Consider the following 25,271-nt stretch of genomic DNA (forward strand, 5'->3'; position numbering starts at 1 on the left):
CAGAAAAGAACAGCATGTGCGTGAATAGATTTAGGTGAGTAGGGGGTTGCGCAGATCCAGACCTGCCCATTTGACATCGCCTCCCAGATCCAGTGGCATGATGAGGTCCAAGACACCTGGGGGAAGTTCTGTTGCAGTGAATGGCCAGACCAAGCTTTGATGCAAGGAATGCCATTTCTGTGCTTCATGGCACGTGTTTGCTAGATGGACATGGACCCTACAAGAGGCTTCGTCCACCCTTTGACAGATCTTGTTTTTCATCCTGCAGGGTGTCTAGCCACCCTCTGCACCATGCAACCCTGGTGGGGGAGCCAGTTTAGTCACCGACCACCCAACTATGCGACAGGTAGTTCTGGGTTACATGGTATCAGTAGCACTCAGACGAGTGACCTATCATTTAGAGATATGACATACAGGAAAGGTCCCAGAATGGATCACAATAAACAGGCAGGTTACGATCGTCTACATGACAGACAACTTGTACTTACGGACAGTCTGCGCACAGCTTCAGCGCTTCATCGGTTCAGGGAAGGAGAACGCTGCTGTTGCCTGTTGATTCATAGTTAAAGAGTTTCCCCAAGCAAATATCAGAGAAAGAGAGATATCAGAGCTCAGAGGGTGATAGAGCTTCATGATAAATGAAGAGAAAGGAAGCAGTGTAGATTATGGAGCAGAATGCAGGAGCATTTAGCCTGCCTGGGACTGACAGCAGTGTTCAGCCACAACCACCAGACCAGTCTCTGTTAAAATGTGGCCTCATTCAACGTCGGCTGGACGCTGGCTGCCAGCATCAGAGCAGTGCTGAAACCATGCAGGACCACTCCTCCCACAGGATGCTACATTGGCATGCCATTTAAAGTTGGCGTGACCTGTGTGATGTCATCAAGTGCAAGCCTCGAACATGGAAGGATGAATGCGCCCTGTCTACCACATTAGGGAAAACAAATAAAGCTCTTCAAAAATTGCCTACATGAATTTGCCATGGATGTTAAAATACCATATACTATAAACTAAGACGAACACTTGACTAACTGATGCTAAATAAGAACCGTATGTACTTGTTCCCACTCTTCATACACAAAGACAGTAATCTACAGTTAATGCTGAATAAATTCTCAGACGCTGCTACACTCTTTGGGCTCTCCATTGACCTGAACAAAACTGAAGTACTCCATCAGTCTGTGCCAGAGCTGTGGTCATCCCTTCTCTCCTATATGGATGTGAGACCTGGACTCTGTACCGATGTCGCATCAAACAACTGGAGAAATTTCACATGTACGTCCTCCATTCTATCTTGGCGTCCTTTGGTAAGACCATGTCTCCAACCTGGAGGTCTAGAGTCACACAAAGTCCACCAGCATTGAGTCCCTGATCATGAGAGCCCAGATGCGGAGGGTAGGACACGTCATCACAATAGACAACCACCATATGTCTTGCCAGATGTTCTAAGGTGAGCTGGAGACCGGAAAGAGACCTCAAGGTGTTCGTGCAAGAAAGATGATGTGAAGGAAATCCTATGCTACTGTGACATCCAGCCAAGAGAACTAGAAGCTACATCAGTTTTGAAGACAACCACTGCCAAAAACTGATGGAAAGCCATGAACAGTGTCATAAAGCAGCAGCCACAGTTAATACAACAACAGACGTCCAGTGGCCCCATTGTGCTAGACTCTGTGCTTCCAGACCAGGAATGCAAAGTCACCTTTGTGTCCACAGATGAACTGCACAACCACTTCTTCTTTGAATTGAAGATTTACTGATAATAATACACTAAGACAAACATTTGACTGTCTGACACTAAATAAGAACCTCTTCCGATTTACCCTCAAATTCGACTTAGACAAACTTAGGAACGGATTTTGTTCATAACTCAGGAACTGCCTGTACCACAGTTTACAGACTTCCAGTCAGAAAAGCAGCCCATTTCCCTCTGCCTCCAATCGCCAAATGAGTTTTAGATCCAGTTTACCAAAATCACTTGTCTCATGTGCTCTAGCTTTCTGGACCTTGCTGAAGTCCACCTGTACCAGGTCAATTTTCTCAAGATCCTCCTCAAAAGATACTCAATCAGATTTGAGAGCTGGATTTCCAATGAACAAAGCCATAATGTCTCTCCCTAATCAGTCCCTGCCTTTCCTAGGAATGTTTTCCAATAGTTTCTCCACCACTGAGATAAGGTTGTCTGGCCAGTACTTTGCTGACTTACCTCTACTGTCTTTCTTGAACTTGCAGATTAATGTTAGCACCCTGCCAGTCTTCATGTTCAGTAAAAGTCCAAAAATCAGGATGCCAGTACCCCAGACCACTTGAGAATCCAAATTTCTCAAACCTTTTAAATTTAGCGAGCTTTTGTATACATGCATGCATACATAAGTGCCACAGATACACAGAAATGAACTAATAATTTTTTGGGGTACTTTATTTTACATGAAAAAATGTTTTGTTAATAAACTATCAATATTTACTTGTTCATCTTTTCTTCATTTCTCTTAAATTTGAATTTTAAAAGTACTTTCTGAGAATCCAGAAAAGCCGGACCAACCCAATCCCTGAGCAGTCTGGATTTTAGGACTTTTACTGTTCCTCACTTGTAGTTAAGGATGACGCAACGATTTCTGTCAGATTCCCCACTGTTTCCTCCTTTGCTTCCTATAATTCCCAGTTTATCTAATATTTGATCATTTCGAGCTGAACAATTTATAAAAACTCTGAAGTTCAAAATAGCATTGACTGAAAATTGTGTTGTTTGGCAACTCTGCTATTTAAAATAGCAAGCTTTTTATTACTCAATTTTTATTTTTAGTGTGCATGTAGCCACCATTGTAAACTGGGAGGCTCCTACTGTTTGTGCAAATTATCGATGAAAATATCCAAGCTGATCGCGCAATAGTCCACTGAAGCTGATCCCAGTCCACGTGGACATGTGCAGTTGACCCTGGGTTCAATCATTGTGGGTTTAATCTGGAGTGAACTTTGAGGTGTTTGCAGGATTGGGTCCTTGGCTGTAAATGGTGGGAACCACTGCATCCTGGATAAGTCAGGTGAACAGAAATAAGGGCAAAAATTGGTACATAATACGAATTGTTAACCAATTTATAAGTCCAATACATTTACACAGCCTAATTAAGCCTAGCCGATACAATGATCTTTCATTTAAAAATGTGTTTTTAATTATATTTTCCAACAAACCCCGAGCCAACGTGAAAACACTTGACACACACTTTTCCAAATTTTCATGTACTAGGTTCTGACCGTGGCATCACCCTCCAGCTCCCAGAGTTCACCTGGATCTTCAGCTTTAGCACTGACAGCAAAGAACATGCCAGGTCATTTGGTTTATAAGTGCCAGCCTTTCCCTCAGAAAATTCCAGGTTTTAAAGAGCTCGGGCATAAACTTTCCAACATTTTTTGATATCTTTGAAAGCAAACTGTAACTCATTATTTCCCAACTGATCTTCTGCAAATAAAGTCAGGAAGTAACAGTTGGGGGAGCCACACATTTAGCTGAGAAGTAAACTGGCGGGTACCTCAGTGGAAGCTTTATGTTCTGCCTGTTTTATTTGTGTTTCAATTCTAAAATCTTTTATTTAGGAAAAATGTTAGTACAGGGAGTTAATAAATTCTTGAATAGTTGTTTTGTTATTTCCGTTCAAATTGGAAATTAAATATTTGTGGGGGGAAAAAGGTTAAATTAGTCTCAATATTTATGTTTTTTTTAAATCTTACTTTTCAAGATAAACAACCTGAACAGAACAATTAAAATAGATTTTGATTACAAGCAAGGTATTTGTGTTTTATTTACCTACATGTAATGATGAGAAAATAGTTGATATCCCAACAAAAGAATTCAGGACAATCCATTTTTTTTTTAAACTTATTTCTCTGGCAACCTGTACCCCTCTTCCACTTCTCTTGTAGAGTGCAACGTTGTGACTCATTGAGAGATTATCCCTTGAAAATTTCAGTGGGTTAGTGAATGTATGTTTCAAAACTTTTAATAGTCTAGTTTCCAAACAATGCTATTATTCGGTTTTAAGTTATCATTTATATTCTCTTGTGATAAGAAATAAATAAATAACATACTACTCGCAAATAGTGAAATTATTTTTTTAATATTTTAATTAAAAGTTTCAAAACCACATCTATAATTATTAAAGGAATAAATTGATTTAAAAAAACACATGTGTGGTATATATTATATCCCCTTATCCCTCCCTGCCTTCCTCCCCAACCACCCATAAACCCCTAAGATAAAAGAAAAAAGGAGAATGTCAAAAACGAAAATCTAACCTCAATTCAATTACCACTGGAATAAGCTCTCAAACTTTCAAACCAACATATTTTAAGCATGAGCTCCATATCTTCAAAAAGAAATGATATTTATTACGTAGGTTATGTTAATTTTTCAAGTGGAATACAAGAATGTAATTCAGCATGCCATTTCTGCATTCCCAAATCTATATCCGATTTCCAAGTAATAGCAATGCATTTTCTAGAAATAGCTAATCAGATATTTAAATAATCTGTTTACCTATTATTATGAGCAAAAGAATATATACGGAATAGTGGCATTGGTGAATACAGTGAATTCGACATCATGGAAAATTGCAAAAGCCCTGAGCTATTGTCATGGAATGCATCTGGAAGTTCACATAATGCAATGCACCATACTAAGTTAAATAATATAAAATATACTGTAATTAAAACTGCAAAAGGTAAATGTAATTAAACCACTTGGTTGCTTTCTGGTTGTGTTCGGCAAGCGTGAAAATGTGTTGTAGATTCATTTGAGCTCAACAAATTTCTTCAAATATCTTGAAAGCTGCCTTTAATTCTGTTTTGTAACAAACATTCCAATCAGCATAGCTGATTTATGGCTTCTGCTTTCCTATGGAGCTATATAATTTTCAAAATATTGCTATGTTTCAAATTAATTACACCACCTCGTTACTTGCTGAGAAAATCAGATGCATTAGCAAGGCATCCTTTTCTCTCTGTGGTGAGTTAATTAAAGCAGCAACTGGTAATTGTCATTTTATAATATCAGAGTTAATTTTGATCTTTGCTTTCAGGTGCCTTTTTGAACTGTACTTTTGTTGAAAATTTTTGAATAATCTGTGGCCATTTCAGAATTTTGTAGGAATTTTAGCCTTTGCAATGATAGCACAAGCTGTAATATAAATATCACATTCAGGGATTCGGTGCTAGTGGATTTGAGCATTTAATGTACACTGTGAGAACAGATTATATTCCAAGTGAAACCATTCTATTGATTACTGATTCACTTACTTAGTGGAAGTATTTTTAGCTGTTTAAAGTGGTGTATATTTCCACAAAGGGACAAATTGTGTTCTTTATTTTAAGTGTATCCGACCTTGGCAAAATAAAATCTATAGCAATTTAGTGGTTTCAATATTACAATCATGCTTTTCATTGAATTACTGTGACATATCTAAAGTTTTCTTAGGAAATATTTTCATTAAAAACGTTGAGGTTTTCCATCTGCATAAAGACTATTTTAATGGTCTCTGGCATAATTTGGTAATTAATTCAACAAAGCTTATGGATGCATCTGTAAACTATCATTCCATGCTTGATGTTCTGTCAGATGTTGCAGTAATTAATTACAGATGAGCATCAGTAGATCTGAAAAGGTATGTATTTTGTGTTGTAGCAGCTGAAATTTTATATACATGTATTAAGGCTCTCTGCTTTCCAGCAGTTTGATTGAGTAAAAAGGACTGGGATTTGTGTATCGCTATAACATTTAATGACTTTTGGTTTACTCCCTTCTCGGAAAAAATTTTGGGATTGATTAAAAAATGAGGCTAGCTTTTTAAAATGTAATAGTTTTGTATATTTTCTTACAATAAGAGGAGATAGTTTTCTATCTCCTCTTTGAGATTGAGTTCTTAAGCAGTCCTCATCAGGGACATTATTGAGGAAGTGGTTGTTTTAGTGAAAGGGTAGTTTCTATTGGTAATTGTGTCCTTGTGTAGCCTGATCTTCCCTGTCTTTCTTATTTCCTTTGCAAATGCTGTTGTTCTTCCATTACCCCATAGATATGTATGGATAGTTTAATGAAAGATGGGGAGAAGCTATTTTCCTTGCTGAAAATGCTAAAAGGCAATGTCGTACATCTGCCAAGAATTTTCTAATTGCTTCTGTCAAATCTGATGATTCAGACAAAAATTAGAATCTTTAGAAGCCTGTAGAAGAACTGCTTCTTAGTTTGACAAGCTGTTAGGCAACTTCTCCCTCTTACCTAAAAGTTTAGAGTATAGGAGTTATGGCGTAAGATATGGATTTTTCTGGACAGTAACTTAAGTACCATCACTTCCATATTACCTTTAAAAGCATTGGTGAATCATCTGACAACAACCGATAATACCATTCCATATTACCGCATTGAATAGCCCATATCCAGTCTCCTGTATGAGAAATGCGTCAGTCTTGTTCTGATACTGCACAAGCACCATGACCGTGGAAGACAAAACAGACTGCAGATGTTGGAATCTGGAACCAAAAACAGAAGTTAGTTGTTCAAGCAGCTCTGTGGAGGCAAAAGGTGTATGTGAATGTTTTGGTTTGAGAACCTACATCAGGATTGAGAAGAAAAAGAGAACCTTTACTACACTTCTGCCAGAAGCCTACCTCCTCGACTATTAAACCTAAGACCTTCTAGGACCAGGGGTCATTAGCTTTAAGGGTAAGAAGTAAGTCACTTAGGACTGAGATGAGGAGAAACTTCTTTACTCAGAGTTGTGAACTTAGGGGACTTCCTACCACAGCAGGTTGTTGAGGCCACTTCATTAGGTATATTCATTTGGGAATTGCATGTGGCTCTCGTGGCTAAAGGGATTAAGAGGTACGAAGACAAAAACAGCAATACGCTACTGAACTTGTATGATCAACCATGATGGTTGTGTAGGCTCAGAGCACTGAATGGCCTTCTCCTGCACCTATTTCCTATGATTCTATGACCCCTCTGCTCTATGGTTGTGCTTACCTAAACAATTTATCAAGGGAGCGTTGTGCAGCCAATATTGTTTAGCCCTTAAATATATTTAATATTATATTAATATTGATTACAGTTTAGAACCAGACCAGTAAACTATTGACCAGAAAGTTACATTAGTGAGCAATACAATGCAGTTATGTCTGAAGCTGAAGGCCATAATCATTGCTTACACCCAGAGGGACATTTATCTGAAAGATGCATATGGTATTAGTTTTATTATGCATTGCTACATCCAGCAATAACATTATATGTCTGGGATGGATTTAGTTACATACCTATACCACATTCACCAAAATACGTTGTTGAATAATTTGCAATTTATTCAGTGTCGTGCAGTGCACTTTGATCTGAACACTTCTCATCCTTGATTCCCTGCCTTCTGTCAACCCTATTGCCCATATCCTTTGCTAAGAAAACTCTCATATTCCTCCTTTCAGATTTATTTTCAATTTTCCAGCATCCTTCTCTCAGGATCCACCAACAATTACTTCTGCTTTTGTTAATCTGCAAGAATATTCAATTGCCTTTGACTTCTTTAGTCTAGATCCTGCCAGGTTGCTCACTACTGGCAACACAGAAATGTCAAAGGATAATAGTACACAAAAAGTAAAACATGAAAGTGTGCATCGTGATTGGAGACCTGCATCCATCCACACATATGACCATTTTTTTTATATTAGAAAAAATATAAAATTTACACTGTTTATATTGTACTTGACAAACTATAACAGGAACATATGGCATGTAAGAGCCAAAATGTGTGTACTAACCTTGTTAGTCGGTGACCCGGGGTCCAAAGGGTGGGCATGGCCATCTTGGTTCCTGTCCGTATGTGTGAGTCTTCAGTAAACGCATGCACTGTGGATTTGCATGTTGAAGTTTGGTTGGCACATGCGTGAGAGTTAAGTGCCCCAATGATATTGAATTCGACTCCTTAACCCTCGCACGAACTTTAATGCACGAACCCACAGCACATGAGCCTCCTGAAGACTCGCACATGCGCACAGGGACCAAGATGGCCATGCCCAGCCTACGGACCCCGGGTCGCCGACTAACAAGGTTAGTACGCAATTCTGACATATGTCCATTCCAAGATACGACCAGTCATCCAAAACGGAACATGGATGGTTATCGGGGATACTTTATATTGCAAAGATAAAGTTACATAACCAACGTTTCAGGCTTAAGCCCTTCATCAAGGGCGCCCAAATACGAAGGGCTCAAGCCTGAAACATTGGATATGTATCTTTGCTATATAATGTTCTCTGTTTAATAACCTACTGAGTTTCTCTGGCTTTTTGTAATTATTGTATACAAGGAAGACTGTGTAGTCCATACTTCAACAAAGTCAATAATTATTTCAGAGCTGTTGCTGCCATTTATCTATCTGGATTTTATATATTGATCACTCAGCATAAAGAATTTCATGACATCAGTTCCTAAATTTAGAGTCTATCTACAACCAGGTCGATTCACTCCATGGCCCATCATGACCCGACGAAGGAACTCAGCGAAAAAGAATGCTTGCTGCTTTTGGCCAAAATTCTTCATCAAGATTGAAGACTCTCAAAACCTGATGCATTTAGGCTTGAAACATTGACCATTCTTTTTTTCTCCCATTGACTTCCTCTTGCAGATTGTTTAGCTTAAGCTTCCAGCATCTGCAGTCTGCTATGCGTCTTCAATTTACTCCATATTAAGGAATACCTGAACAATATGTTTAGAAATAAAGGCGATGATTCCTGAAAGTATCCTGGCATTTATGTTAGTTATTTGAGCTCCAGACCTATCTTTGCCTATGGTTGAGCTGTTCCAGTACACTGGCATCTACCCATCGACTTGGAACCATGTTTAGATTTATGGTTCCACGAAAAAGAAGGCAAACTAATTCACAGTTAATGTTCCATTAGCCCAGCATCAGTAAAGTGAGGAAGATGCTGCCATTAGTTAAAGTAAGAGGCAATTGCTCATTTGTAAGTAATCTTCTCAGTAATACTCATCTAGTGTTCTACCAGGATTACTCAGCTCTAGATTTCATTATGGCCTTGTTCCAAACTTGGACAAAAGTGATTAGTTCAAGAGGTGAATTCTTTTTGGCATCAAGACAGTACCCAACAATGACACCCAATAGCCTAAATAAAATTGCAATCAATTGGAATTAGAAAAGCTCTCCTTTATCCTCTAACCAGTACAGAGGAAAGTTCCAAATGAGAGACATCAATCTTCTCAGCCTCAAAATATCACTACAGGAATTCTTCGGGCAATGTTCTGCATCAAAATATCTTTTGTTAATGATCATTCTTCTGTAATAGGGTAAGAAACTGAAATGAATTGATGAATTTCCCTACTTAATTGTTCATGAAGAGTCTGTACATGTAGCAAGATCTGCACAAAATCTAGGCTTTGTCTGATATTTATGCCACATAAGTCCCAGGCAATGAGTCTCTCCAACAAGATCAATTCTCCACCTCCATTAATATTTAGTAGCCATAGTATTGTTGAATACAACCATCATTGACATGATGGAGGTCAACAGTGATTATCAAGTTACTGGACTAGTCACGCACACACTGTGGCAACAATACAGGTCAGAGGCTGGCTAATCTGTGGCAAATGATTCTGCTTCAGAATCTCCAAAAGTAATTAACCAGGTATAAAGGTGATGTCAACACAGTGATGACGTGATTTGCTGTTTCAGAAATATTTGAGCACCACCTTAAACATTTACTCCCTGCACTGTCATTGCCAATGGACTCCAGAATCAGAATCAAAATTTATTGTCATAATTACGTCACAAAATTTATTGTTTTGCAGCATTATAATGCAAAAATTGCACATTAAAAAAAAAATTAGTGCAAAAGAAGAAAAAAGTGAGGTCGTGTCTGTGCTTCATTGTCCATTCAGAAACCGGATGGCGGAGGGGAAGGAGTTGACCACGGACAGGAAGTACGATGGCTGAAACTGCATGAGAGTAGTGGTCACCCCAAGTCACACATCTTCCTGAGTTGGATGGGCTTCCATTGTAATGTGTATCATAACCCTGGAAGTCCCTGCCCTGCAGCATGGTAGGAACACCTTCTCTACGTGGTCTAAAGCTGATCAAGAACCAAATGTATTGACACCATTTCAGGAAAATTACCACATTTGATGAGTAAAGTTATCATCTTTAATGTTGCAAAGGAATACTGTAGGAATTCAGCAGATAAAGATGTATTACTGATATTTTGGGCCTGAGCCCTTCTTCAAGGAATGAGCAAAAAAGCAGGAAGACACCTGAATAAAGAGACTGGGGGAGAAGGGAGAAAAGGGCATGAGGGGTGGAAACACAGGCCACTAGAAAAGGTGATAATTGCACATTGATAGGAGGATAGGAGAGGAATTGACTGGGAATCCAGTGCTAGGAGAAAGGAGACAGAGGCAAAGGGACAGAGAGAGAGAGAGAGAGAGAGAGAGAAGAAGGTTGAAATAAAGATAAGGGAAGGGGAGAAATGGCCGGGGCTGGGAGTTTTGGGAGGTGGTGCTAACATAAACTGGAAATGTCAGTGTTAATGCCATCTGGTTGGAGAGTGTCCAGATGGATGATAAGGTATTATTCCTCTAATTTGTCAGTAGTCTCAGTCTGGCAGTGCATGAGACCATGGATAGACATGTTGGCAAAGGAATGAGGCAGGGGATTGAAATGCGTTGCCACTGGGAGATGCACATTATTGCAGTGGACAGAGTGAAGGTGCTGAACAAAGTGATCTCCCAGCCTCCATACAGTTTCTCTGATTTAGAGGAGACCACAACGGCAGCATTTGATGCAGTAGATAACTCCTTCAGATTCACAAGTGAAGCATTGCTTCACTTATAAAGATTATTTGGAACTCTGAATGGGGGTGAGGGAGGAGTTGTGGGAGTAAGTCTTGTGATCATATGGTTAGGTGCCAAGAGGCCGATTGGTGGGAAGGGAGGAGTGGTCACGGAATTCACAGAGGGAGTGGTTCCTGCAGAAGGTGGACAGGGGAAGATGTATCTGATGGTGGGATCATATGCTAAGTGGTTGAAATAGTGGACAGTGCTATGTCAGAAGCTAGTTCCTCACAAGTGGAGTGTTGCTTCACTTGGAAGGACTATTTGGGACCCCAAATGGTGATGGGTCAGACTGAGAGATTGCCTCATTTGGCATCTTCACTCTGTCCGTTGCAATTGTGAGGATTTCCCAGTGGCCGCACACTTCAATTCCCCCCCACTACCCATCGTCATGCCAACTTATTTCTCCATAGTCTCATTGACTGCTACCCTGTCACCACCCACAAACTGGAGGAACGACACCTCATATTCCATCTGAGCATCCTCCATCCAAATGGCATTGACATCTACTTCTCCGGTTTCCATTTTCCCCCTCCCCATCATCTCTCCCTGTTTCTCCTTTGCTCTAGCTTTCTCTTTCCCTTTCTGTCTCCTTTCCCCCAGCTCTGTATTCACAGAGCCACCCCCTCCCCCAGTCCCTCCCTTCTCCCCTAGCTTTTTTATCCACGCTGATGCCTCCTTTTGACTCTTACCTTGAGGAAGTCCTCAGGCCTGAAACATTATTTATATATCTTTACCTCCTATGAACGCTGCAAAACCTGATGAGTTCCTCCAGCATTTCTGTGTTTTTACTACAATCACAGTGTCTGCAGAATTTTGTGTTTCGCACCTTCTACGTTACTGCCATATATCTGCTGAGATTCCCAGCCATGCTGCCCTTAACGCTGTGTCCTGCACTTTAAGGACTTCCCTTGTACATTGGTGCTCACCAACACAGACTGCACTTAAATAGGCTCCTTCTCATGTAAAAGCTTATAATGCTGTTTGAGGTCATTGTTTTTGGCTATGATATTCAATATTCTGTGGCTTTGGTGATTTCAGCATTTCATTAGACAAGCTTTAAATATATTTCAGTTATCGTTCAGTATAATTCTTCACTGCTGTATCACCCTTCACAGTACCTGTTGCTTGTCTTTCCCGGTATGCCATTATTCAACACTGCTACATTCAAAATCATTTGTCATTATTCTGCCCACTTACATATTTTATCCAACTCATTCTGTAGTTTCTAAGCTGATTCCTCCAGTTCCACCAGTCCCATTAATTTGGTATCATCTACATATTTCAGCATTGCTCATTGAATTTCTGAAATCTGATCACTTGCCTGCATCAAGAGCATGCATTATTGAAAATTGATATTCTTGCACATCTTAGCTCTTCAGTCAATTATATCTCATATTTTAGTGAGAGTATAATAAACATGCAGTACATATTTACATTAGATGTTCAAAAATATTGAGTTTTGATGAGATAAATTGCTGAAGATGCTGAGTTTATCACAAAAAAGCTTTCCTTCCTTCCCCCCTCCCCACCCCCCCCCCCCCCCCCCACTCTCTTCATTAGTAAGATATCAGGTTTGGAGTGAACACCAACTCCACTGTTGATCTGGAGTAACTCCCTTGTTCTTACTTTATTGGTGCTTTGAAATTTTTTAGTCAAAGAATTCAGGATTTAATTTCTCATTTGAATGCAACACTCATGATGCCCTTAAACACTGATCTAGATCAGCCATTTTAACCTTGGTTTGGCTGTGGCCCTCTTTGAACTTCCTTGTGAAGCAGTCAGGTTTAGTTGGTTTCTTCCATACTTCTACTGACTGCATAAAAAAACTCTATTTCAGTCTATGCCCCCCCCCCCCACACCCCTAAATGTGCTGTGGCCCCCCAGATTAAACTGTAGAGGCCCCATTGAGAATGGTTGACCTGGATTATGCACAGTATTCTGGAACACTCCTAAACTCGTCTTTTTATTTGAGGAAATTTGGGAGAATATTTGATAAATGAGTTTGGCAACGAAAAGGCAGGGAGGTTTGAATAGTTAGGCACAATCATACTAAGTGTATTGTCCTGATATAAAATCTTATAACTATAGGCCTGTGCAATTAAATGTATTGATGTGGAGCTATTAGGTAAAGGACAAAATTTGGTGATTAAAACAATATGTTATGCTTTTAGAGTGGTCTAAGTAATAAGTATGCTAAAATCTCAGAGATAGACAATTGTTTTCCCTCAAAGATCTAGATCTGCGTCGCAAAGTGGTTTCATTTGATTATTTAAGAATAAACTTGGCACAACACTTTTCACTTCTACTGATGCATCACCAAACATTTTGGATAATTAGATTTCAATAGAACAGTTGCCAGAATTTCATTTCATTACCATTTGACAAGAAAATGGATTGCACTGAGCATTTCCTGTCAGTTTTTCCCAGCCTCGTGTTTACTTTTGCTTTGGGCATTAACAAGTAATTATTGTTCGTTGAGTAACTTCCTTTCCCCTTGTCGAGTTAGACATAACATCGTTAAGCTAAATAAATAGGGTGGTCCTCCACATCTCTGCTGAAGGTGACATATCTGTGGATTCACTAGCATATAATAGTTTACAATATTTTTGTAATAATAGGAATTTAAATATTTTAAAAGGAGATTTTTTTGTGAAATAACTGGAAGTTTTGTGCATTTCCAGGAGATAACCTGATAGCATTAAGTTCAGTGTTACTTCACGGAAAGGAAAAATTATGATTTAATCACAATGCAGGTAAAAACTTACAGTGTTGTAAACAAATGCATCACAGAAGTCACCAAATCCACTTGTCCTTCAATGTGCCTTCCCCTCCCCTCCCCCTCCAAAATATTCCCCAGCAGGGTCACAATATTTGGAACTTCTGATAGTGATTGTATCCAGCCACTTAATAGTGATTAGTCTTCCTGTGAAGCAACATGTAATGAGTCTAAAACATCGCACATAGACTTGTTCGCTAATTGTCATTGTTAGCGGATGGGATTGAAAATGACCATCTGTGAAGAAGAAAAATGTGCTTTTAAATGCTTTTTGGTGGTTTTCATGTCTATTCATTTAATCACCTCAAAAACATTGAATGTTATGAAGATTAAAAAGAACAAAGAGGCAAGATGCACCAGTGTTGGCGAGTGTCTTGAATTTTGGCTAGAATTACCACGGCCATAGATTGACATAAATAAGACTGAAAAAATTGAAGAGTTCATTGCAAAACTAAGGAGCTGATTGTTGACTTTAGGAAAGGAAAGCCAGAGGTATACAATCCAGTGATCATTGGGGGATCAGAGGTGGAGAGGGTGAGCAAATTTAGGTTCTTGGGAGTCACTATCTCGGAGGGCCCAACACACTAATGACATCGTGAAGAAAGCTCGTCAGTGCCTCTACTTCCTCAGAAGTTTGCCGAGGTTTGGTTTGGCATCAGAAACCCTGGCAAATTTCTAGAGATGTGGTGGAAAGTGTGCTGACTGGCTGCATCACGGTCTGGAATGGGAACACTAGTAACCCTGAGATTAAGGCCCTCCAAAATATAGTGGACACAGCCCAGGACATCACAGGCAAAACCCTCATCTACAGGGAACGCTGCCGTCGGAGAGCAGCAGCAATCGTCAAAGACTCACACAACCCAGGACATGCTCTATTCTCGATGCTGCCATCAGGAAAGAGTTACAGGTGACACAAGACTTGCTCCACCAAATCAGAAAAGGCTGCTACCTCTCCACCATGAGAAAGGCAAACTCAATTAGAGACTCAATTAAGGACTCTTACTTGTGCACTTCATTGATTTTCTTGGTTCTCTCTGTGTATTGCACAGTCAATTTGTTTATATTTGTTATCTGTTTATAGTTCTTTTATTTTTTTTTACAGGTTTTACGCTGTGTACATTTTATTTTTTGCACTACCAATTAGTGGTAATCTGCTGCGCCCACAGGTAAAAAGAATCTCAGGGTTATTTATGTGATGTCATGTATGTACTCTGACAATAAATCTGATAAATATAAATCTAAAATCTTTCTAATAGCTTGGAATAAAAAAGAATATTTGAGATGCTGATCTAACTTCTCAAACTTTTTTTTTCGACTCACACACCACCTTAAGTAATCTCACTAACCACTGAGCACCTGTGGCAATATGATACCATAGGTGCTCTGTGGTTCGTAAGGGATTACATCGGGTGGGATGTGAGTGGGTAAAGAAAGGTTGAGAACCACTGATCTAAGGGCTCACAGAATGAATTTCCTTTCTCTAATATCCACACAGCTTTGGGATTTGCAACCTTTCTTACGATTCATACCAGAGATTTTCACTTGCGCCCACCCCTAACCACATCACATGATGCATTTGTATGACTTACTGACAACCCATAATTTTCAGAAATATTCCGTTTATACAAAACGTTCAGTAAGCTTTGTTGTTGTGAGAAGAAAAACTGTGGATCTAAATTTCAAAAACCCACTTTGGCCACATGGCTTTAAGTTTTTCCTCATCAAAGAAGCAAATTGGTAGGTGAGTTAGAAAATCAAACACATGTCAAAGACACTCTATGGATCTCTGTTGTTGAATACATTCCAAATTGATTCGAAAAGCATTAGTGAAGGCCCATGGGTCCTGAGGGCATGCATTGCCGCCTTCAACTTGTCATGTGGCTGATGAAGGCTTGACTACCGCTGTTGGCTCTAGGTTGTTGCAAGCAAAGAAAATTCTTTCACATCCTCTGATGCTGATCAATACTAATCAGGATTGCAACCTCTTCTGCAAAAAGTAATGCCGAATTCTGCTTTAAAAATAAAATCGAGAGCAGATTATATTCCAAAGGATGAACAGCCAGAGTGCCTTCATTCTGATCAGTTTGCTTATCGACACAAATGATTCAAACCATCCAAACTATAATAGTCTACAGTCACTACCATTATCTCAAGGCAACTGTAGACAAACATTTTAAAAAAAAACCTGATTTACTATGTGGTGCAGAAGATAAATGAAAAATAACCATCACTAACCTGGGTGGAGCTTTCAAACAGTACAAGAAAAAAATCAAAATAAACATGAAGCGATTTTAAGGCCCAATCTGAGGCAAAGCTTTAAATTCCAAGCAATAATCTACTCTATTTAATACCAAGCTTCCTGGTACTACAAAATAGTACCTTGAAGAAGGGCTCAAGCCCGAAACATCGATTATATATCTTTAACTTCTGTGGACGCTGCGAGACCTGCTGAATTCCTCCAGCATTTCTGTGTTTTTTATGCAATGTCTGCAGACTTTTGGTGTTTCACTCTCCTGTTAGTACTATGAACCAGGTGTAAATTTTCTGGTAAGTAGCAACTACCACTACAGAGGTAAATTTAAGTAAAACACCAAAGTCTACAAACCCCATGGTTGAAGTAAAACACAATGCTGCAGAAACTCAGTAGGACAAACTGTACAGAGTAGAGATAAAGATACATAACTAACGATTCGGGTTTGAGCCTTTCATCATAATTCAGCCAGTATTGGGTGCTAATGAGCTCCCTGATGCAGTACCAGTCCCTGTGTCTTGGGTGGTATCTATGTTATAATAGCGGGAGACCATCCGTCAGGGGTGAGGGCAAAAAGACAGTGAACTCCAACTTCTCTGGAACATAGAAATCTACAGCACAGTAGGCCCACATTGTTGTGGCAACCTAATAACCTAGAATTTCCATATTGCATAACCATTTTTCTCAGTTACATGTACCGGCCAAATAGTATCTTATAAGATCTTAATGTACCTGCCTCCACCACAGTTGCCAGCAGTGCATTCCACAGTGTGGAAAAAACTAACCTCTTATATCTCCCCCCCTCCCCACCCCCCCCCCCCCCCTGTACATCCTAAAACTAGCCCCCTTGCATTTAGGTGTTTAGGAGAATCATTGTTTCTTCTGGCTCTGCTATACTGGAAGCGTTGGGGGTATAGGCAGCATGGTGAAGTCAGAAGTGACTTGAACCTCAGAAGTCTATGTGATGAACTTGATCCCACAATGGATCGAGTTAGGATGTTCCAGGAATTGGATGGAGGGAATGAAGAAGCTTCAGGTCTGTATAATAAGAGGGATAACTTCAGAGTAAAACTAGAATTTGTGCCAGAATTCTTCATTGAATGTATTTATTTATAAGAGAAATTATGTGGCTGGCATTCTGTGCTTCTTTTAGTCAACAGATGTAGAAATATAATGTTAATTACAAGTTTTAGCATTCTGCTACAGTACTCAGGATAGCTGTCATGTTGTTACTTCTGAGAGGTCAAAAAATAAAATTGTATTCTCGAAGTAAATGATTCATTCTGTTTCTCCAGTGACCATATTATTGGTCCATGAACAACTTTTTTTCTCATGATGCTTTCAGTAATATGGGCTCTTGTTTGATGTTTTTATTCTATCTTCCTGCGAGCTTCAAATAGTAAGTACTGAGGCGCATTTGTATACCTAGTAACATTATTACAAAAATTGACATTCTTCCCTGCTATTTTACTGTAACTTACTGACCAACTTTGAACAGTCAAGAAAGATTGGAGGATCATTCATCATGGATATTATATTTGAGGATCTGTGTATCTTTAGACTTTGACTGATTTCATACACAATGTCAATTTTCCTTCCACTATAAATGCACATTTATCTTTAGCTCGATTTCCCAACTGTTTTAAATACAGGGCAAATTGTGGTCCCTGACCTCGTGGTGCTATTATATGCAGATCAAAGTGAATGATGACCAGATAGCTTGAGCAATGGAATCAAATTCACCCACAAATAAACTCCAGTGCTTCTGCATACAGAAGCTCATCCCCCCCACTCACTCCACTCCCAACATGGGTATTGTAACAAGGCTCTTCGTTTGTCAGTGGAATGAATTGAATCCAAAGAGAGCGGAAGATCAACTATAATGTAGGTAAGGCCACAATTTAATGATTTAGAAATGCGTAACTAAGATTTGTCACTCTCCAGTCTTTTAATGGTTTTTATTGACTGCTAAACCTGTTGCATCAATATATCTTAATTGAATTTTTCATTAATAGATGCAATATGTTGGAATTTCTACTGTTAGGTCTGCTTTGTTCAAGAATGAGTGAGTCAGACACCAGACTGAGTCGAAATCAAGGTTCTTTATTACCGGATTGTAACACTTACAACTAACAGTGTTAGTTGGAGAAGGCGCATTCTCCTGATATCAGCAAGTGGTGTTTTTTTTATACCTCAGGACACATACTTAGTAAATTATCATACCATTACACTGTCCAATGAATAAGCTGTTGCTACCCTTCACTGTTAGTCTGCTGCTCATCAGCTTGTTAGTGCCAAGCTTATCTTGAGTGTACAAGGTCACATCTGCATTCTGTTACTCCTTAGTACTGGGTGACTCCTTCTCTGGTCCCATCTCATGATGTTTTTACCTTATACTAATTATAATAGTAAAAATAAACACCATTTAAATTTAGGAGTGGCTTCATTATCTCCAAATTACTAACCTGATGTATTTCAAGTGGGGCATAGATTTTTCAGATCTATAGTGTAGAATAAGAATCTACCCAACTGTTGCATACAGTTCAGTATTTAGACCTGTGGTTCCAGAAAGCCTCCAATAACAATCGCAGAAGTTAAGATGTGGAAAATCTTCCTAGAAATGATCACTTTCCGGTTTTTCTTGCTTTTAAACAGTAATCAATTAGAAAGGAATGTTACCGGAGGGAGTGGGGAGCACTGAAGATCTAAAATAACCGGCCCGTGTCCCACAGCATTTGCGTTGAGCAGTTATAAACCTTTGAAGAGTAATCATTAGTTGAAGGGCTTGCAGTGTTCTGACATTTCTTGGAAGCAGTTAGCTGAGAACACAGCAAAATTAGGCAGGGATTACTTTAAAAAGAAAAAAAAAGACAGTTCCAGTCAGTATGTAAACATACCAACTACTGTATGTTGCAATCAATGGTGCCAAATGGACACCCTCTTTGAAGGTCTCTCAGCTCCTGCTTCCACAACATTTTGAACTGTCATGCTCTGCAGAGGAGCCCTTCAACTGATGATTATACTTCAAAGATGCAAGTCTGTTGAAAAGCAAATGCTATGGGGCACAAAAAGGGGGATAGTGCTTTACTCTGACAGTACTTCTCCCTACAGTCACATTTTCCTTTAAGGGTCATTTTAATGGCTTCATAGGCATTCATTATCCATCAACAGGGTTGCATTCAGCATACATTAGCATGTTTTCATGCTAGAGAATCTTCAGTGTATTGCCAACACTTGTGAGCATTTAGCATTGACTACTCTGAGCTAAATTTTATTGGCAATTTCAAATATTGTCGCAGCAATATCCGTGGCATGTGTGAGCTCTGTCATGGAGTGAGTTTACAGTATAGTATGAGTGCATGCAATACCTGAATGTTCTGAGGTGAACTGCTTCCATGTAAGGCAGTGAGATGATGAAGTTGTTTATAGATCTTTCCTTAAAAATTGTCGTACCACCTTTAAGTAACTACCACTTTTGAAAGAGATTGTGTCAAATCAATAACTAAAAAAAATGTTCACTTAAATGATCTTGTAACTATGGCCAATACTTTACCTGAAGTAATAAATTCATTTCAGATTTTATTGCTGTTGTGGGATTGGCAATTTGCAATTGTCTCTTTCCAATATTTTCATTGAGTTTTTATATATATATATATAAAATATATATTTGCAACAATATGTATATCCAACAAAGTAAACATATATTAACAAATAGATGTCAACAACCTATGAAAGAGGTTCTACTGACTGGAACTGTCTGTTTTTTTCTTTTTAAAGTAATCCCTGCCTAATTTTGTGAGACAAAAAATGTATATAAAACAAAAACTATTCTAATAATCTAACCCTTCCCTTGTGAAGTTATGATTAAACATTAATGCATGAAAGAAAGGACAAGCAAACCGTAAAATAGGATCCAATAATCTTATAAATTCTGAAAATAGTTAAGGAAAGGACCCCCATAAATTAAAAAAAATTAAGGTTCATTACATTAGTAGAGCATCTCATTTTTTTTAACAGTCAAGCATGCATCAGTTAACCATTGAATAGATGTAGGAGGGACAGGATCCTTCCATCTCATAAGTATAGCTCTTATGGCAATAAGAAGAGCAAAGGCAACTATACAAATTTAAATCAGCTGACTTACTTATTCCAAATAAGGCAAAATAAAGGAATAGGAGCCAAATTAATATTAACTAAAGGCAAGGTATGCACGACACTTTCCCAATAATTGGAAAGCAAGAAACATGACCAAAACATATGAAATAATGTACCTTCTTCAGTCTGCAATTTGCAATTTTAACTGTGAAGTCCAACACCCCAAGGACCTACTTAGTTGCACAGATTGCAAATAGCTCTAAACTTGTAACCTAAGCAACAGATAACACAACATTTTCTCACCTGGTGCAGGGAAAACTAAAATTGACATGTGCGCTTGTGGAGACAAAATCCCTTCTTCAAGCAGAGGACACGCTCCATAGTATGTAGCATTAAATTGGGAAGAATTTGCCCCACAAACTAGTGAAGCAGCAGCCAGATGCACAGACAGCGTGCCAGACTCCTCTATAACGATCCCTTATTGTGTCATGTTACACTGGTGGGACGGAATCTCAGAATTGACAATACATTCAAGAGGAAGTAATCCTGGGAGTCGGCCATACTTACTCCTAATCCAGTGATATCTCACGGCACCAGTTTGAAGATAGGCAAGGAAAGCATTGTTTATTTATCACCTTCTGTACTCCCTCGGCTGATGAATCAGCGCTTTGCCGTGTTGAACAACATTTGGAAGAAGCATTGAAAGGAGCAAGGGCACAGAATGTACTCTGGATAGAGAAAATGAATGTCCATTGCCTGAAACACTTTAATTGCACTCTGACTGACAGAGCTGGCCAATACAGAAGGATATGGGGACCAGATTGAGTCTGCAACGGTAATGAGACAACCAACACAGGGAATAAACCTACTTGACCCGATCTTCTCCAGTCTTCCTGCAAAAAAATCATGTCCAATTTGTAGAAGTGACCACTGAACAGTCCTTTGGGGATAAAATTCATTTTTCATACTGAAGACACTTTTCAGCATGCTGTGGTTTTACAGTTGTACTGCAGTAAAAAGGATAGATTCAGTACATTACTGGCACCTCGATATGGGACATTCATGAGGGATGTTGGACCTAACAACTGCAGCAGAAATGAAGACTGCCACACATGTGTCATCATCCCCTTGCTCTTCCTTGACAAGCAAGCCAGAGAATCAGTGCCCATTCAGTACTGTGCTAAAAAGCAGGCTGGAAAAGATGTGGTGCCAACTTAGTGCAGTCGCAACTGCATGTTCAGTTGGAAAACCCCATGCAGGAGACAAAGTTATCCCACACCCAACAAATCATATCAAAGCTCTCACTTTTGCAACATTAATTGTTAATAGTGGACAATTTAAGACTTAATGGTGGGGGCAGGGGAGGAGGAGGCTCCAAAAATATCCCTATCCTCAGTAATGATGGAGCCCAGCATGTGAGTGCCAAAGACCACACTCAGGAATCACACCGTGCTTAGTCAGAAGTGGCAAGTGGATAATAAATGTTCTCATCCTCCTGAGATCATCAGATCAGAATTCCATTCTGTCCCTTCTAATGTCAGGCTGAGAACACTGGATACTCCAAAAGCTACAAGACCAGCCAACCTCAGCACTTTAAGACCTGTGCTCCAGAAGTAGCTGTGCGAGCAAGCAGTTCTAGCACTGTCATAATGTTGGCATCCACCTGACATTGAGGGGCGTGACCCAGGTATGTCCAGTTAGCTAAAAGCAAGACAAATCTAAACTAGCAGATTACTGTCTAAATAAGATCCTCTTGATTTGCAGCAAGGAGGTGGAAGGCTAACAACAACAGTGCATCCGAGAATCATTTGGCTGCTCACCACTGACCAGTTTCCTATTTCACCAAGACCACTTCAATCAAAATCTCATCAGAGCTTGGACCAAAGAACAGGATTGTTGAGATCAGATGAGGTTGACCTACAAGTCATCAATGGAACTGATAAAACTGATGTTATGTGGTTATATGGATTATTCAAAGTTCAGATTTATTGTCAGAGTACAGACATGACATCACATACAACCCTGAGATTCTTTTTTTGATGAGGGTGAGGCAGAATGACCACCTACTGGTAGGGCCAAAAACTCTGCTTGGTTCTCTTACAGGGGTGGCTTAAGCACGACTGTTTTCTTCAACCTTTGATCAACTTTTCATCATAAAGCCAGATGTCACAACGAGAATTGCATGACATTTAGTTCTATTCTCAACTTCTCAGCAAATGAAACAGTCCATGCCTCTGTGCAGCAAAATTTAAGACAAGTTCGGCTTTAGGTAATAAATGTTGTTACTCCAAAAGTGCCAAGCAAAGATTATCTCCAGTAAGTGAATTGTAACCAATCGCTCAGTGGCACAGCCATTGCATCAACAGCATTTTCCCTTGCAAACGCAGGAGATCCATATAACCATTTACGGAGCGGAAACAGGCCACGTTGGCCTTTCGAGTCCGCACCGGTTCACTGATTTTGTGCGCCCTCTTCAGGCATTGGTCCCGGTAGATCACGTCGATGGGGGACTGATGATAATCTATGAGGACTACACGAGCTTGAAGGTTACATGGAAGTTGGAATACAAATGATTAATAAATCAAACCTTTAATCCTTGTTCATATCTTCTCATTTTTGAGTTTTCTCCAGTTTGTTTTGCATTATTAATTGCAACCATATAGATCTGAATTCATTCTTCCAGTGTACCTTGCAATCCAGCAGTATTCACCAAAACTGTGCTTGACCATCTCTGCTGTTTCCATTGTCCAGGGACCCCAGCATTTTTCCCAGATTCACTTGTCTGTTTTCCACTGTAATGTACTGCATTAGTGCTCCTACTGTGACCTCCCCTCCACGCATGAAAAAACTAAATGTTGATTGGGTGACTCTGAAGTTCAGGTTGCCTGCCACTTGAGTTCTGCACTCAAATCTCACTCTAATCTCTCTATCTTTATCATTTTGTATGATTCCCACTAATCCAAACGTGGGCTGAAGGACAACATCTCCTCTTCCAGGTTACAATCCTCAGGTTCAACACAAGAGTTGCAGACCACTAATCTTTCCAATTTGTTTCAAAGCTGGCTCATTCTAGTACGAGCCAACTGTATCAGCCTCTAATGTTAACTTGGTTTTCTCTTTCAACAAATATCTGCTGGATATTTATAGTTTTTTTAAGATTTCTGATTTTGAATCACCAGCCTGTTTTCTGTTTCCATCTTCTGTCCTCACTCATCTTCTGCTTACACCACCTCCTGACAGATCATTTGTGATTACTCAGTCATCATCATTCTCTCTCAGCGGCACACTAATTTTTGTGTCATGTACTTGGTCTCCACTCTATCACAGACATTTTCTTTTTCCTTACCACTTCACCCTCTTCTCTGCAATTTAAAACAGGCTCAGCTTCTAACTTCGCCTTGATCTTGTAAAAGGATATCAACCTTCTACTTTTCAATGAGAGTTGAGAGACATGGCTCACTCCCTCCACCCCCGAACATGCAGCCTGACCAGAAAGCTTCTCAATTCACTGAGTGGATTGCACTGCATCAGCAGGAAAAGCAGTAGGTAGAGGTGTTCTTTTTTTCTTTTCAACACCAACCACATAGTGCTCGACTGTGGTGGTCCCGGCTAGCTCCTGCGCCCTGAATCTGGAATACCTAATGGTAAAGTGCTGCCCTACTACACCACATCAGTAATACTGAGTCCAGGACTATATCAAGCTAGTACAAGATGAGCTATCCACTCCAGCTGCAACCTCAAAACAAAATTTCAATCCCATTTATAATCGCTGGAGATTTAAACCAAGCTACCCACAAGAACATACTCCCTAAGCTCCTGCCCCACCTGCACACCTCCACATCCATGCTTATCATTCCAATCCATGCCTACACTTCAGCAAGTCAGATGACTGGGCTGTGCTGATGCTTCCTGCAAACAAGTATTGCTGAAGAGGTTTGGCCCAGTGAAGAAAATCATTTATCGATGGTTCGAGGGTGCAATTGCCATCCTACTTGACTGATACAATTTGGTGGACTGGTTCATATTCAAGGATTCTGCAAACGTCTTGATGCAATGCTGTCACTAAATGTCATTAGCAATAATGTCGACGACTACATGACCAAGAAGACAACAAGGTATTCCCAAATCAGAATCCATGGATGAACGGGGAAGTCATCCCACTGGTGAAGGCCAGATTAGTGTTATTCTCGTCAGGAGACCTCACCCTCTGCAAGAAATCCAAGTACAAGCTCTGCCAGTTGTGTCCCAAGAGAACATTGCAGATGCTGGGCAATTATGGCAGGGAATGCCTGTTTTCGTGGGATACAAAGCAAAGACCAGCAGCACAGAATGCAGCCGAGCAACGCTCCCCGCTGAGTTAAACTTGTTCTGTGCTCACTTAAAATAAGGGCCCAACAGAGAGGTGATGCCCACATCAATAACTACAAACGATGTCACACCCATGGTTACTGGTGCTGAATCAGGGTGGCTTTTCTGCAGATGAACCTGCAGAAAGCAACTGGGTCAGCCAGAGTACATGTCCTGAGAGCCTGCATAGGTCAACTGGCAGATGTATTATTCACAGACATCTTTTGTTTCTCCCTTCAACAGACCACCGTCCCACTTGCTTCAAGAAGGCCACTATGATACCAGTACCAAAGAAAAGCCCAATAACAGGAATAATTGACAACTAACGGGTGGCTTTGACCTCCACCGCCATGAAGTGCTTGGAGAGGCATGTCATAGCTCATATCAACACCAGCCTACCAGCCACGTGAAACACTGTCCAAACAAATCCCCACAGTAGATGCCATCTCCCTTGCTCTCCTTTCACTTTTGAACACATGGCTATCAAGGACATCTACACTAGAGTACTGTTCAAACACTATTGCTCTGCCTTTGTTTCCATAGTTCCAACCAAACCCATTTCCAAAATACAAGATCTTAACCTCAATGCACCCCTCTGCAGCTGAATCCTTGACTTCTTGTCTAACAGTCCACAAGGTGGATATCAATATCTCCTCTATGATCACACTAAACACCCCTGTGCTCCTCTTCGATATGTACTCAGTCCCCTACTGTAGTGCCTGTACTCCCAGCTAAATCCCATTTCAACGTAGCAGCTAGCACAATGCCCCTTCAGCCAAAACATTTTTTTGCCTAGTCCCACCAACCTGCACCCAGTCCACAGCCCTCCATACCTTTCCCATCCATGTATCTGTCCAAATTCTTCTTAAATGTTAAAAGTGAGCCCGCATTCACCACTTCAGCTGGCAGCTTGTTCCACTCTCCCA

At 39.9% G+C, this 25,271-nt stretch overlaps 1 protein-coding gene across 8 annotated transcripts in view; it reads left to right on the forward strand.

Moving 5' to 3' along the window:
• vti1a (vesicle transport through interaction with t-SNAREs 1A) overlaps window positions 1-25,271 on the forward strand; it is a 298,128-nt gene that overhangs the window by 197,482 nt on the left and 75,375 nt on the right. The window contains exon 9 of one of the 8 annotated variants that reach the window (XM_069899902.1): window positions 9,926-10,086. The exons of the other annotated variants lie outside the window; for them this stretch is intronic. Within the exon in view, the coding sequence (XP_069756003.1) occupies window positions 9,926-9,980 (55 nt within the window). The 3' untranslated portion in view covers window positions 9,981-10,086. Of the gene's footprint in view, window positions 1-9,925; window positions 10,087-25,271 lie in introns of those variants that run through there. 8 annotated transcript variants of the gene reach the window in all.

This window comes from Narcine bancroftii, chromosome 10 (assembly GCF_036971445.1).
Source record: "Narcine bancroftii isolate sNarBan1 chromosome 10, sNarBan1.hap1, whole genome shotgun sequence".
Classification (NCBI taxonomy): Eukaryota; Metazoa; Chordata; class Chondrichthyes; order Torpediniformes; family Narcinidae; genus Narcine; species Narcine bancroftii.